The following is a 16,097-nucleotide window of genomic DNA, read 5'->3' as shown; positions in this document are numbered from 1 at the left end:
AAACGACTCTGTTTGTCAGTTTATAAGAAAACTGGATGGGAAGCCCATCCTCGACCCATAGAGGGCGTTCAAGCAGTTTTTGGACGTAAAACCAAAGGAAGATGTGAGCCACAGTCGCAACTACCTGTAAATATCATTTTACTTCACTGTTATTTTATTTCACTATTGTTTATCTTTTCCATCATTGTCTTTAATAATTTTATTTTATCATTGTTTCTTTTTCTTTTTACTATTTCCTTTTTGACTCGCGAGCCATGTGCTTTACGCGTTATTTGACACTGACATGCCACCTCATACACAGTTGTGACCCACTGTCACCAAGATTCTTAAATATGACTTTTTGTTAAGCACTCACAAATTATTTTTGAGAGTAACCCTTTTGCTCATTCTTTATACAGCTTAGCAGTTCATTATTGTATACACGATCTCTAGATTTCTTTTGAGTTAATCCTAAAAAAAATTATAAAATAAAAAAAAAGTGTGTTGCTACATTTGGAGGCCCATCTAACTAGTAGATATGGAAGATTATTTAGAACATTAAAAGACGATGGAAATGCCATTTTTGATCCGTTTGAGCATTTATACCCATCCCTTTTGTGAAATATCCATAGTTAACCATTTTGAGCCTTTTTAAAAAAAAACATTTTATTTGTCAAACTTATCATCTTGACCCACTCCGATTTGGAGTATTACCCAATATCTTCCAAGTTCCATCACCTATTATGTTTGAGAAAAATGTAAATAAACATTTTGTACAGTGAAGTTATGCCCTAAAAAAAAAATTGTTGTTTCAAAAAAAAAATAAAAAAAAATTATTGTTTCAAAAATAAAAATAACAATAATAGGTTAAATCTACCTTGCAACTTCCCTAAAAAAAAAAAATTCTCTGCATTTTTCTCAAACATACAATTTATTTTTCTTATTTCCCTTCTTTGTTAGCCTACGTTACATCATAATAAAAGTCCTTGATTTTAGGGAACTATAGTCTGAAGTAGAAGCTAGTAATATGGGCTAAAAAGATGCAGTTGTGCATTAAAAAATAATAATAAATAAAAATAAATAAATTGGGTTGACTATCATTTTTATTTGACTTGAGATCGTATTATTTCTAAGCTGAGGGCACATTTCTTTCATCTTGGTGAGAGCATGTGATATCACTTCTTTATTATTTTCTCTCTCAAGCACTATTCATTGGAGTGACTATTTTTATTGGGTTTAATTTCTTTGTGAGAGTGTCACTACTTCCAGTGAGATTTTGGGGTTTGACATGTCATTGTTGAAAGTAGCTGTGACAAAGTCTACTGGTCTGATTCATGTGGATGGTTGATGTGGGTGTGATGTTTCTTTAGACTGGAGGTAATGCTTATTCTTTTATTTGATTACTATCATTAGTCTAATTGAATAAACATGAGTGTTAAAAAAACTAAAAAATAAAAAATATTATTTTAGATTTAAATTTTGTTTTCGCTTTATTTGCTAGGGACTAGCAATAAGCTGGTTGGGGGGGTGTTGAGTGTTAGAAAATGTATATTTATAAAGGAGAAAATCGTCATTTTACATTTCGAGTCTTACTAACAACCCTTATTTTTATGTATTTAAGGTTCTTGTAATTTAATTATGTGTGTTTTATTTTAATTAAGTATTTTGTATATTTTAGGGGCATCATAGTCATTTCACAATAAACGAGAGACCAGACGGCAAAACGGACATCACTTTTGAACTCAGGACGGTCGAAAACATTAGGAGGAGCATAAAAGGAAAAAATGGCACTGTTCACATGTACGGTACTATCTACGTTACTGTTCACGACACTGTTCACATTGACGGATCGATGACGTGGTATTGACTGATGATGTGGCATTGACTGATGAGGTGTCATGATCCTGTTGGTCTAAAATTCTTATGAACTGTTGATGGTGACGTGACAGCATATTAGTGGACCAAAACTTGTGCGTACGGTACATGCATTACACAGGATTATTTTCAACCAAACCGTGTTACTGTTCACCCGCGTGGTCACATCGCGTACTGTTGACTGATGATGTGGCGCAATCCTGAGCGTCCAAACTGTTTTTAATCCGATGGTCATGATTTACTCCATGTATCTATAAAAAGGGGGCCTCCCCCCCTAATTTGAGAGCTCTGAATCCATTTTTGGGATCCATTTTCTATAATTCCTTCTCCATCTTGTATTTTTTACGTATTTTAATAAATTCTCATTTTGTCCCTAGTTCAATTATGAGTAGCTAATTTTCTTTCAAGCTTGGGTTGAAGGTGAAGTCTCAACATGTGTCATGGGCTTTGTTTAGTAAATTTATTTTCTCTTCCCCTCTAGTTTTTGTGGATGTTTTGACTTCTCGTCGACAAATAATAATAAGCTTGTCTAGATACCGCCCTGGTTACACCGGCTCCATAGTACAAGGTTATTATTATTTGGCACGATAAGCCCTTAGCACCATAGTGATTAGAGTGTGGTTAATGAGGTGTGGATTCCCCCCTCATGATTTAATTGATATTAGTAAGGAATATTTAGCCTATGGTGCATGTTGATACGGATCCAGATACCCAAGTACGTCATTTTAATAGATTTCTATTCAATTTATTCTCGCCATTTAAATTCCAATTTTAGGATAATCCAAATCATTTTCACCACAAATCTAACCACCCATTTAGAAAATTAATTCTACACACAATTAAAATCCACCTCCTCGTGGGATCGACACTCGTCACCATTAATCTATTCTACAATAGATTCGTGCGCTTGCGAGTTCAATAAAATTTGCACAACACTTAGGACAATCTTTCTTCCAGTGGCCCTTCTGTCCACATTTGTAACACTTGCCTTTTGGCTTGCCACTTCTTTTAACGGACAGTTTGCCGATCCCAACTATTTCTTGCTCATTCTTATCTTTCGACTTAAGCCTTGAAGAAAATCCTTTTTCAGAAAGTTTTCTGCTATGATAAAATTCTTCTATAGCATGTAGTTCGTGCATTAATTCAATTAAGATCATATCTTTATTGTTTAAGATATAGCTGACCTTAAACTCTTTGAATGTATCAGGCAAATATTCAATCACCATGTTAATCTTTGTTTTATCATTGATTTGAACACCATGAATCTCTGCTTCATTCAAATAGTCCATCATTTTGAGGACATGATCACGAACTCTTGTGTCCTCTTCCATTTGAGTATCTGTAATACGTTTTAATGTTGCTTCTCTGGCAAAATGAGTATTTTGCCCAAACATCTAATGAAGACTAACCATTATTTCAATGGATGTTTCCATGCTCTGATGTTTATTATGCAGTTCCACATAAATTGAAGCCAATATATAGTGCTTAGCCATTTTGTTAGCTTCGCACCATTTCTCATTAGGCTCCCTCTAATTTCTATAATCGTATGACGTTGGTTCTGGAGGGCATGGCTAGGTCAACACATATTTGTAGCCTTTAGCCGTGAGAATATTAAATAGATTGTATTTCCAATCTAAATAATTTTCGCCAGTGAGTTCATTTTTAACAAGGATAATTAATAATGGGTTGATGGAAGATATTTTCTGGAAAAACAAAATAAACATGCATAAATACTTTGAAACAATATTCACAATAAATGAAAAAAATGCAAAAAAATCATAAATGCATTTTTATTTATTGTAACGATAATCTAGTACCGCTTTGACAAGCTATCCGTTGGGGAAGTCATGTTTACACTTACTAGACCCAATTATCCATTGGATTATTTACTTCATGTAGATATATGATAAATAATTATCGTTATCCCTTTGGGCCTAAATTTGTTAATAGAGCTTCGTTTGGAAGGTTAATAACAAATTTTAGTTGAGTGTATAACCATTGTTTCAATCTACTTATTTTTCATATCAATAGTCACCGTTGAGGTGAACAATCGATTGAAAAATATTTCAATTTTATCTTTGAAGAAGTTCATCAAATAAAATATCTAATATATATACCCTTCATAGGGAGCATCACCGTATCATGAAGTCGAGATATCTATATAATTTAATTATTGAACTAACAATGAAGCATGTGGTAAAAATTATCTTCAATTTTCCCTCTCCCACTCAATATGTTAAAATTGGTTTTTCCTTTTTAGAACATATATATTGTTAATTGTATGCTTCCTATAATATTATCTAGATGATATCCAATATTATTAAGCATACGCAAATTACAAACAATATAATGAGATTCATAATATATGAATGACATGTATCATTATGAATAGAGTGGTACTACCAATTCTATATGACATGTTATCATGGCATGTTATCAGCCAAAATATAACATATAAAAAAATAATTAAATAATCTTAATTCATAACTTTCCTAAAATGAAAAAAATATATTAACCCTAAGCCTAATCTTCATTGGGCTTCTTGTCAATGTCCATCTTTTCATAGGTTTGTCTTTGTTAATGGATTAGGGGAAATTGAGCTTTTAAATTTATTGTTGGTTCAATTTTAATTTTGAAAGGAAATAAATAAATAATTAAAAAATTTTATTAAAAAAAATTTTAGACCAAAAATAAATTTAATGTGTTTAAATTTTATCTATGCATTTTAATCCACTAAGCCTAATTTGAATTGGACCTAAAACTATTATTCATTTTGTCCAAAACTATTTTTGGACTTAAATACAAAAAATTTAAACGTGTCTACCCAAAAGAAAAACTATGGAGCCATAGGGACCTCAATGATAAAAACCATTTAAACCCTAAACCCATCTTTTTCTTCTTGCCCAGCCGCCACTAGCACAAAGCCCGCCACTGTTCAGGGACGCCAGCCATCTCCGACGCATCTCCGACACCGAGCCGCCATCGCCACGTCACCGGAAACCCAGAAACTCGCGTGCGCAACTTGTTGTACGTGCAGCGCGCGCTGCTGGCCAGGCTGGTCCCGTGCGCTGCTTGCTGCGTGAGCAGCGTGTGCCAGCGGGCTGCTTGCTGTTCGTGCAGCGTGCGCTAGCTGCTGCTGCATGCGCAGCGTGCACTGCTGGCAGCTTGCGTGCTTGCGTTGCTGGTTGGTGGCTGCTGCTGAAAAATCCAGCCTTCGTTCCTTTGATGTTCCTTTAATCAATCGTCGCGTGATTAATCTTCAGCGATTTACAAATTTCCTAGGCCAATTTTGGCTTTAAAAAATTCTATTACATTAAAGTAAATTAAGAAGGAAACATGATGATAAAAAATTATCCCTCTTGTTACAGATCCAAACAAAAAATACAACATAAAATCTAACCATGAATTAAGACAAATCATAACATGTGTTATTTATATATTAAATAAATAATATACATCTGAATAAATTATGCCACTCTAATACATAAATATCAAGATTGATTTCGTACGAAATTCTTATATATTAATATGAGAAGTCTCTGATACTAATTGTTGGGGAAAAATTAGTTTTTAAAATTTTATAAAAACTTTTAAGACCGCTTCATACAATATATAAGAATTTGTAATATAAAAATCGTACCTTGAAAATTCGATTTGACTTTTTCCGCTGAAGTAATTTAGGCTCCAAGATCATGATCCGTCACCAGCACTCCTGTTAGATCACGATCCATCACCACCACTCCTGTTAGATCACGATCCGTCACTACTACTCCTGGTAGATCACGTTCCGCCACCAAATAATCTTTCAGGCTGTGACTCAAGTTTGATCTGCACTTGACATGTGGGCGCCTTTATCACTACCAAAACAACTAGCACGAAGAGAAAAATATTTTTCTCTCAACAACAGAGAGAAAAATATTTTTCCTTGATCTGTATAAAGTGGCTGCTCTATCTCTTTTAGGAGAAAATAAGACCTTTTACATTTTTATCTAGTGGAAACCTTAGGCTCCATATTTATTTTTTAATTCTATTAAATCTCTTTTGATTTAAATTAAAAAATAATTAAAACAAAAGTCATGGTACTTGCTCTTGTGTTATAGGGGCCAACTTGTAAAATAACACAAGGCCCATTACACTCAAGCATATTAATGAAGTCTCTCATTAAATAATATATTTAGATTTTTGACCCAAATAACTAGTTATCTTACTTATTAATCCAGTAGTGGTGCAGTCAATTAAATGAGCTAACCGGGGATCATTTGGGAACATACAATAGTGGCTACAATAATTAGGTCTGTAATTAAACTAGCCCAATTATTTAATTCCAAATCTACTCCACTAAAATATTGGAACTGACTTCCATAATTGTATGTTGTTTATATATTAAAAATTAGCTTTATAAATGATTCCAAACAACTTTTAAATGACAACAATCATACACAATGGCAAATAAGTCTTGAATTGCTTTGATCGATTAAGAGACTTCCATGTAGCTACAAATTGGACCAAAACTTGTTAAAAGGGACCGTAGAAATGCAACTTAGGTGTCAAATAAGGTGGCCATCTAGATGAAGCAGCCATCTAGATGGTCAGTTCAAAGAAGAAGAAAGTTGGTAGCAGCAGCAGCTTTTCTTGAAGAATGAAAGAGAAGAAACTTTGACATTCAATGGCGGTGAAAAAAAAAAAAAAATTATTTTAATAGCCAATTTTGGCTATAAAAGGGGAGAGCTCCCATTTCGATTTGGGCATCCAATTCCATTATTCAGAGAGTAATTTAGAGAGAGTCGAGAGTTGTGAGAAATAATTCTTGCAGAGCAGAGAGTCTAGTGAGTGAGAGATTGGGTGTATTGGGGTTTTGGGTTGTGAGCCAAAATATTACAATACTTGTAATCCTTATTTCACTAGTAAAATATTTCCTTCTGTCTTCGCCCGTGGATGTAGGCTAAAAGCCGAACCACGTAATTTCTGGTGTCCTCTATTGTGCTTTTTCTTTATTTTCTTACAATTTTACTTTAGCTGCGTGTCTGCTTCACCCACCAATTTCCTAACAGTGGTATCAGAGCTATTGGTTGTATTTTTGGAGTCAGGAATTGTTCACGTATTCACGTATACGGTGTACGGCACTATTCACGTATACGGCATACGATACTATTCACGTATACGGAGTACGGCACTATTCACGTATACGGAGTACGGCACTATTCACGTATACGGTGTACGGTACTATTCATGTATACGGTACTATTCACGTGAAACGGTGGAAGCGATCCAAGAATTTTGCGGTGCAAAGCAGGGAATAGTGGTGTGAGTAAAGCAACTGTGTGATTCTGTACATGTCTAGGAAAGTTCTGTCACAAAGGCGATAAGAGCTTAAGGAGTCTGGGTTTTAAGTGGGACCATTGTGACCCCTCCAGTCTTTCCTGGGAACTTTCCTGGTGTGCATTCTCACACATACTCACAACTATTCAAGGTGGTACACTAGCTTGTGTACAGTATTTATCAATAAAATGGCGGCAAAGTATGAAATTGAGAAATTTAATGGAAATAATTTTTCGTTGTGGAAAATGAAGATGAAAGCTGTATTGAGGAAAAATAATTGCTTGGCAGCAATTGGAGAAAGACCCATGGAGATAACTGATGACAAGTGGAACGAGGTAGACGGCAACGCCATTTCTGATCTACACTTGGCACTTGCGGATGGAGTATTATCCAGTGTGGCAGAGAAAAATACGGCGAAGGAAATATGGGATACTCTCACAAAATTGTACGAGGCCAAGTCACTACACAATAAAATCTTCTTGAAGAGGAAACTCTATACTCTTCGAATGGCGGAATCTACAATGGTGACCGACCACATCAACACATTGAAGACTCTATTTTCACAACTCACAACGTTGGGTCATAATATAGAGGAAAATGAACGTGCAGAGCTTCTACTTCAAAGTCTACCAGATTCGTATGATCAACTCATCATCAACCTGACGAACAACAATCCAGTGGAGAGTCTAGTTTTCGACGATGTTGCAGCCTCCGTATTAAATGAGGAGAGCAGGCGAAAAAACAAGGAAAACAGACAAGCAAGTTCGCAGCAAGCGGAGGCGCTATCGGTGACGAGAGGAAGATCAACAGAACGTGGCCCCAGTGGGAGTCAAAATCATGGTAGATCAAAATCCAGAAGTAAGAAGAATGTTAAATGCTACAACTGTGGCAAGAAAGGGCACGTCAAAAAGGAGTGTTGGAGTAACCAGAAGAAAAGAGAGGGCAAAGAACCTGAGTCATCAAATGCTCAGGGGTGTGTAGCAAGTACCTCGGATGATGGCGAAATTCTCTACAGTGAGGCAACAACTGTTTCAGAAGGCAGAAAACGACTTTCTGATGTCTGGCTTATAGACTCGGGAGCTACCTGGCACATGACCTCTAGGAGAGAATGGTTCCACACATATGAACCTATCTCAGGAGGATCTGTATATATGGGTAACGATCATGCCTTGGAGATCGCTGGTATTGGTACTATCAAAATAAAAATGTTTGATGGTACAATTCGCACAATTGGAGAGGTAAGACATGTCAATGGCCTGAAGAAAAATCTATTGTCTTTGGGACAAATGGATAGTCATGGGTACAAAACTCATGTGGAGAATGGAATAATGAAGATCATTAAATGCGCGCTTGTATTGATGAAGGCAGAAAAGATTGGTGCTAATTTATTCATGCTTAAAGGAGAAACACTACAGGAGGCTGATGCGTGTGTCGCGTCAAATGGAGAAGAATCAACGATGATGTGGCATCTCAAACTCGGCCACATGTCAGAACAAGGCTTGAAGATTCTCTCTGAGCGAAAATTGCTTCCGGGGCTCAAATCGGTAAGTTTACCATTTTGCGAGCATTGTGTTATAAGTAAGCAGCATAGATTAAAATTCAGTAGATCTATTGCTAGAAGTAAATGCATTCTAGACTTGATTCATTCTGATGTTTGGGAATCACCGGATATATCCATGGGAGGTGCAAAGTACATGGTGACTTTCATTGATGATTATTCCAGAAGATGTTGGGTGTATCCAATTAAGAAAAAGTCAGATGTATTTCCTGTGTTTAAAGAATACAAAGCGCGGGTGGAACTTGAATCTGGTAAAAAGATCAAGTGCTTGAGGACAGATAATGGTGGAGAATATACAGACGGCGAGTTTCTTACTTTCTGTAAGCAAGAAGGTATTCAGAGACAGTTCACGGTGGCATACACTCCTCAACAAAATGGAGTGGCAGAACGGATGAACAGAACTCTTACAGAAAGAATAAGAGCTATGTTGAGGACTGCTGGTCTACCCAATTCATTCTGGGCAGAAGCAGCCAAAACTGCCTGTTATATAGTAAATCGGTCGCCATCTACAGCTATTGGGTTGAAGACAGCGATGGAGATGTGGACTGGAAAGCCAGCTGATTATTCCTACCTACATGCATTTGGATGTCCTGTGTACGTGATGTACAATGCCCAAGAAAGAACAAAGCTGGATGCAAAATCTAGAAGATGTATCTTCTTGGGGTATGCTGATGGAGTAAAGGGGTATCGTCTGTGGGACCCCACTGCCCACAAGATCGTCATCAGCAGAGATGTTATTTTTGTAGAAGATCAACTGCAAAGAAAAGATGAAGATGATGGCACTGTAAAAGAAAAGTCAGAGACTGTGCCGGTATATGTCGAGAATAATCCAGAAGATTCAGATTCTTCTGAAGTAGCATCAGAGCACGAGGAACAAGAACCAGTTGAGTCCAAGGCTCCAGAAGTTCGTCGGTCAACTCGTGAGAGACGACCGCCAACGTGGCACTCGGAGTATGTCACAGAGATCAACGTTGCATACTGTCTTCTAACAGAGGATGGAGAGCCTTCAACTTTCCATGAAGCTTTAAACAGCTCAGATGTTGCTTTGTGGATGACAGCAATGCAGGAAGAAATTGAAGCTCTACACAAGAACAAGACATGGGAACTTGTACCACTACCACGTGGAAGAAAAGCCATTGGAAACAAATGGGTCTACAAGATCAAACGTGATGGCAATGACCAAGTGGAGCGGTATCGTGCGAGACTGGTAGTGAAAGGATATGCTCAGAAAGAAGGTATTGACTTCAACGAGATATTTTCTCCGGTGGTTCGACTCACAACAGTCAGAATAGTCTTGGCAATGTGTGCTACATTTGACCTACATCTAGAGCAGTTAGATGTTAAAACTGCATTTCTTCATGGAGAACTTGAAGAAGAAATTTATATGCTCCAACCAGAAGGTTTTGCAGAAAAAGGAAAGGAGAACTTGGTTTGCAGGTTGAACAAATCTCTATACGGTCTTAAACAGGCGCCGAGGTGTTGGTATAAGAGATTTGATTCCTTCATCATGAGCCTTGGATACAACAGACTCAGTTCAGATCATTGTACATATTACAAGAGGTTTGAAGATAATGATTTCATCATTTTACTGTTGTATGTGGATGACATGTTGGTAGCAGGTCCCAACAAAGATCGAATCCAAGAATTGAAGGCACAGTTGGCTAGGGAGTTTGAAATGAAGGACTTGGGACCAGCAAACAAGATTCTAGGGATGCAAATTCACCGAGACAGAAATAACAGGAAGATTTGGCTTTCTCAGAAAAATTACTTGAAGAAAATCTTGCGGCGCTTCAACATGCAAGATTGTAAGTCAATTTCTACCCCACTTCCTGTTAATTTCAAATTATCCTCAAGTATGTGTCCTAGCAATGAAGCGGAGAGGAAGGAGATGTCTCGAGTACCGTATGCATCAGCAGTGGGAAGTTTGATGTTCGCTATGATATGTACTAGACCGGACATTGCACAAGCAGTGGGAGCAGTCAGTCGATACATGGCGAATCCTGGTGGAGAGCATTGGATAGCTATGAAGAGGATTCTGAGATACATCAGAGGAACCTTAAATGTTGCATTATGTTATGAAGGATCAGAGTTTACTGTCAGAGGCTATGTGGATTCAGATTTTGCAGGAGACCTTGATAAAAGGAAATCCACTACTGGTTATGTGTTTACACTTGCGGGAGCAGCTGTAAGCTGGGTTTCGAAACTGCAGACCGTTGTGGCTTTATCTACAACAGAAGCAGAATACATGGCAGCTACACAAGCTTGCAAGGAAGCTATCTGGATACAAAGATTATTGGAGGAGCTCGGGCACAAACAACAGAAAATTCCTGTGTTTTGTGACAGTCAGAGTGCCTTGCACATTGCAAGGAATCCAGCTTTTCATTCCAGGACAAAGCACATAGGAGTTCAGTATCACTTCGTTCGAGAAGTAGTGGAAGATGGAAGTGTGGATTTACAGAAAATCCATACGAAGGAGAACCTAGCAGATGTTTTGACCAAGCCGATAAATACTGATAAGTTTGTCTGGAGTAGATCCTCTTGTGGCCTAGCAGAAACGTAGGCAACATGATTATGGCGAAGCAGAAAGGATGGTGTGGAGATTGATTGATTCTCAGTCTAATCTCCAAGTGGGAGAAATGTCAAATAAGGTGGCCATCTAGATGAAGCAGCCATCTAGATGGTCAGTTCAAAGAAGAAGAAAGTTGGTAGCAGCAGCAGCTTTTCTTGAAGAATGAAAGAGAAGAAACTTTGACATTCAATGGCGGTGAAAAAAAAAAAAAAATTATTTTAATAGCCAATTTTGGCTATAAAAGGGGAGAGCTCCCATTTCGATTTGGGCATCCAATTCCATTATTCAGAGAGTAATTTAGAGAGAGTCGAGAGTTGTGAGAAATAATTCTTGCAGAGCAGAGAGTCTAGTGAGTGAGAGATTGGGTGTATTGGGGTTTTGGGTTGTGAGCCAAAATATTACAATACTTGTAATCCTTATTTCACTAGTAAAATATTTCCTTCTGTCTTCGCCCGTGGATGTAGGCTAAAAGCCGAACCACGTAATTTCTGGTGTCCTCTATTGTGCTTTTTCTTTATTTTCTTACAATTTTACTTTAGCTGCGTGTCTGCTTCACCCACCAATTTCCTAACATTAGGAACCATCTGTTTTTAACTAACCTCACCCGATTTGCACCAAGCCATACGTTCATTTCAGTGATTTTGGATGCAACACTCGAAAAAGTCAAGAGTCAACTCCCATCGCTTTTCCGTCTCTCTCGTGGAAAATTCTAAAGGGGCTCACCTTTAATTAATTTGTTTGTCTGAGCAACTATTTTCTGTGTTTACATAATGAAATTTCCACAGATCGCTCTCACAATTTCATTTCAAATTTGAAATTAAGCAAACTAAACCCATATAATCTTACCAAGTCTTCGTTCACCTCAACAAGACGAACTGACTAGTTGTACAAAATCACGAGGCATCTCTCTTCCCTCCGCCAATTCTCAAACCCATCCTTACCTTCATGATCTGCTTCTTGATTGCCGTTACTGCATCTCAAGGCGATGGCGATGTTGAAGAACTGTACATCTCGTGCAACAGCCCCACTCGTGTGGGAACTTATGGGATATCCGGTATCCATTCTGGGGAAATAGTAATAAGGCCTTCGTATTGTGGTCCCAAAGGCTTCGAGTCCCAATAAATATGAGGAATATCCTTATCGTACCATACAAATTAGGGGGACTATAAATATTGAATCTGTTCTACAGTGGAGAATTGATGATAACTGTATGATTATAAAGATAAATATTAAATTTGCACTTACTGCTATAATCTGACAAATATCATCAATGCTCCATGAGGGAGCAGCTCCACCATAGCCATTACCTACAAATTAAGTTTTTAAAATGATTCCAAACAAGTTTCACTTAATGGTAAACCATGTTTAGACACTCCTAAACTTCCACAATATTAGACTAGTTAATTACTTAATTTGAAACGAAGAAGGGTTACTGCATAGTTTACTAAATTCTGAATTTCTATTTTCAACATTTTCTCGTGAATTTACTATCTTTAAATCACTCTTTTATCTTTGAAAACCTTAATTTATTCTTTATTTTTGTAAGAACTAAAAAGAGAAAAAAAAATTTCATCAACCCACTTCTATTTTTTTCTTCTTCTTTTCAACAAAAATATGAGTAAATTATAATTTTTCAAAAGTAAAGGATTGATTTAAACATAATCAATTTACAAGGGATAATCCGAAATTTATCATTAGTGGAATTATATGATACTGTTTCTTGTCGTTGAATTTCTAAATTAAATTATAAAGAAATCTAAAAGAGTCCTGAAATATACGTATAATTGACCCTAATTTAGCATGTACAAGTGTCTGAATTTTGAGCTAGTTCTAGCGAATCTAAATTTCTAGATTGTTTGACTTCGAATTAGAGTCAGCACATGAAGTATGCACAACCATATTATTGCAATATGCAGGTATCTGTTCTTTCTGACTCTTTATTCCCTTGATTTATTACTCTTTCAGACAATGGTAGCTGGACATTGAGGTTTGGCACAGGTAATATAACTGATCCATTCTTTTATTTCTTTTTTCATTTGCATTTCTTGTTGACACAATGAATAACATCATTTCCATCAACTGTCACTGAGAGAGGGCACTTTTTTTTTCTGTGGACTAGCAGTAAAAGAAACAGATAGTTTAATGGGATATATATTCTATCCTAATCACATAGAGAGCATAATATTACCTAAAAAAGATTTCGAGCTATACTCTTTTGAACGATATTACGTCGAGCCTAAAAAGCTTTATATACATATAAATAATTCTTGATATGAAATGACAAAATAAAAATGAATCAAATTACTAAAAGAAACTGTGGATCCAAATGCATGTTTAGAAGAGACAGTTGACGTGTCAATTGCTTACTTGGCAACTGCTGGACCCACTTTCAGAGTTAGTTAAAGCCGGTTGTAACAGCCAACAGATACTGAAGCAGGGTACAAAGTTGATGACCAGAGTAATATTGCAAGATATTTTGTTATTGAATCAGAATTAGGAAGAGTCAAGTAAGACAGAATTGTTCTCTGATACAAGCTGGGTTTATCTTATAATCCCGTGTCGTCAATAAAGCTTGCTGTGGCTATTTCGTTGTGCCGAAGCAAGCTAATCTTGCTGAACTACAAGATATATCTGATGTCTTTCTTTAATCTTTAATCAATCTTACTATTTTCAAATCGGTCTTAGGATTAATCTTGATTGACCATTCATTAAAGTTTGTTTACCAATTGATTGAAATTATTTATAAGAAAAGAAAGCATCATAATTTTAGCTACATAGATAATGACGAGTGTAGAGAAACAACTGTAGTCAGCATCTAATCAATACTTGCTTACTTATTTCTTTCGACCGCTTTAGGTGGCGGAATGTTGGGAATAATAATCACCTGTGCAATTATTTGTATATTCAGAAAGAAAAACAACTCATCAATTTTATGGACCGTCTGTTGTAGAAAGGCAACAAAGAGTGATCAAGACCTTGAGGCTTTAATTAGAAATTATGTATCTCTTGCTCCCAAAAGGTACAGCCTTCCAAAAGCAAAGGATTTCAAGTCAACTCTTGTATTTGGGCAAATTCTCTCAGTTAATTACTTCAAACTGGACCTCGTTTACTTCCAATTTCCATACCTTAAGTCAACAACTGAAAAGAGTCGGTTTATTTTAGTAAATTAATGGTGGCACTATCCTTTAGCAGCTAATCTGTCTTTGAAAGTTTCCGCTGAATAATCTCGTGTTAATCAATTTGTGGATCATGAGTTCCTATATTTTCAGAATCTCTCTTTTCATCCTCATGTTCAGCCAGCTTCAATTCCCACTAGTTTTCTCAGGATATGTTAATGTCTCTTTGGAGGCATATTCCAAGTGTTCTGCTTCTTTCAGCTGCGGAATTTTCACCGGTATTGGCTATCCTTTTTGGAGAAACGACCAGCCTGATTATTGTGGTCATCCAGGCTTCAAGCTTGATTGCCAGGGAGAAAGAGCCACCATTGATATCAATTCCCAGAAGTATGATATCAACGAAATCTATCATGAATCTCAAGTCCTGAGGATTGCAAAAACAGATTTCATGTTGAACATTTGTCGTGTAAGCTTTATCAACAGTACTTTGGATTTCAATCTCTTCGAGTATACTCTCAGCGACCAAAACGCCAGCTTGCTTTACGACTGTGATCATCTAACTGAAGAGCAACCACGGAAACGGGAGTTTACATGTCCGATAAACAACAGGTCCAGTGAATGTTACTTCACCGTGCCGGCAATTTCAAGTGATGAACTTTCAAGGAGATGCAAAATCAGTCTCCTGATACCAGTCCTGGAGATTTTTGCTGATCATTTTACAAATTATTTAATGACTATTGATCAAGTTATAAAAGAAGGTTTTGAGGTTAGGTGGATTATAGACCAAGAGCGATGCAGGGATTGCCATTCTTCAGGAGGGAAATGTGGATATAACAGGACTATTAATGATTTTACTTGCTTTTGCTCGCATCAACCTTCGCCAAGGACATGCTTCAGGACGCAGCCACCGGCAAACAGTGCCGCCGCTAATCCTAGTACAGCTCCAGGTATGCATACATGATACTTATTTATTTATTGATTTATTTTTAACCGATACAAAGGGATATATATATATATACTATTTTTACTTTTTCTAGTTTTTAAGTAGCTACCGAGCTAGTTATGAGAGATAAGATTGATGAGATGGACCAGCATCCTTAGCTCCAATGTTGTAAGAAATAATTAATAATTAAGACATCTTTTAAAAAAAATTATATACACTATAATCAGAATCCAATTAAATTAAAGTGTATAATCAACCCAGTTTATCAAATTAAGTATACTACAACTAAAGTCTAGTATAATAATAAACTGCCACAATAATCCTTTACCTTAGAGTTAAGAGGAGTCACTATAGACTAATAAAACAGTTATTGGTAATTAAAAATTAGGACTAGATATATGAGAATTAAAATCCTCTGCATACTAATCTATACTCTGAATTTTTAATAAGTTTGTGCTATGCCGCTATTTATATGTTTTAGGGGACATTACTTTTGGGTACATCAGTCTTCAGCCAAAGCCCATTCGTTTAGGTGACATGGAAAAGCAATAGAATATGAGGAGTTATATTATTCTTCCGATTGCTTTTTAATTCCACTAAAGAATTAAAAGCTTCAATCGATTCTGCAATTTCCATGTAGCTGCAAATGGGTCCAAAGCTTGTTGAAAGGGGATCGGTTAGGCCAACTTTTGTTAAAAAATTTAGCTCGATTTGCAATCCAAGATCCAACCCATATAT

The 16,097-nt window shown here is 36.6% G+C and overlaps 1 protein-coding gene across 1 annotated transcript; it reads left to right on the top strand.

The window, feature by feature from the left end:
• The first annotated feature begins 14,305 nt into the window (after positions 1 to 14,305).
• On the top strand, positions 14,306 to 15,911 carry LOC127900553 (LEAF RUST 10 DISEASE-RESISTANCE LOCUS RECEPTOR-LIKE PROTEIN KINASE-like 2.7). The gene is made up of 2 exons (XM_052435702.1): positions 14,306 to 15,363; positions 15,841 to 15,911. Exons 1-2 carry the CDS (start codon positions 14,550 to 14,552, stop codon positions 15,909 to 15,911), a joined length of 885 nt encoding a protein of 294 aa, XP_052291662.1. The 5' UTR covers positions 14,306 to 14,549.
• The last annotated feature ends 186 nt before the right edge of the window (positions 15,912 to 16,097 follow it).

The sequence above is a fragment of the Citrus sinensis genome, chromosome 3, assembly GCF_022201045.2.
Source record: "Citrus sinensis cultivar Valencia sweet orange chromosome 3, DVS_A1.0, whole genome shotgun sequence".
NCBI classification, from domain to species: domain Eukaryota; kingdom Viridiplantae; phylum Streptophyta; class Magnoliopsida; order Sapindales; family Rutaceae; genus Citrus; species Citrus sinensis.
This window is presented reverse-complemented; position numbering and strand designations above follow the sequence as displayed.

Coding starts and splice junctions, on each gene's coding strand:
- LOC127900553 (XM_052435702.1), top strand. CDS start 14,550: ATGAGTTCCTATATTTTCAGAATCTCTCTTTTCATCCTCATGTTCAGC. Junction 15,364..15,840: donor TAATCCTAGTACAGCTCCAG/GTATGCATACAT, acceptor TATATGTTTTAG/GGGACATTACTTTTGGGTAC.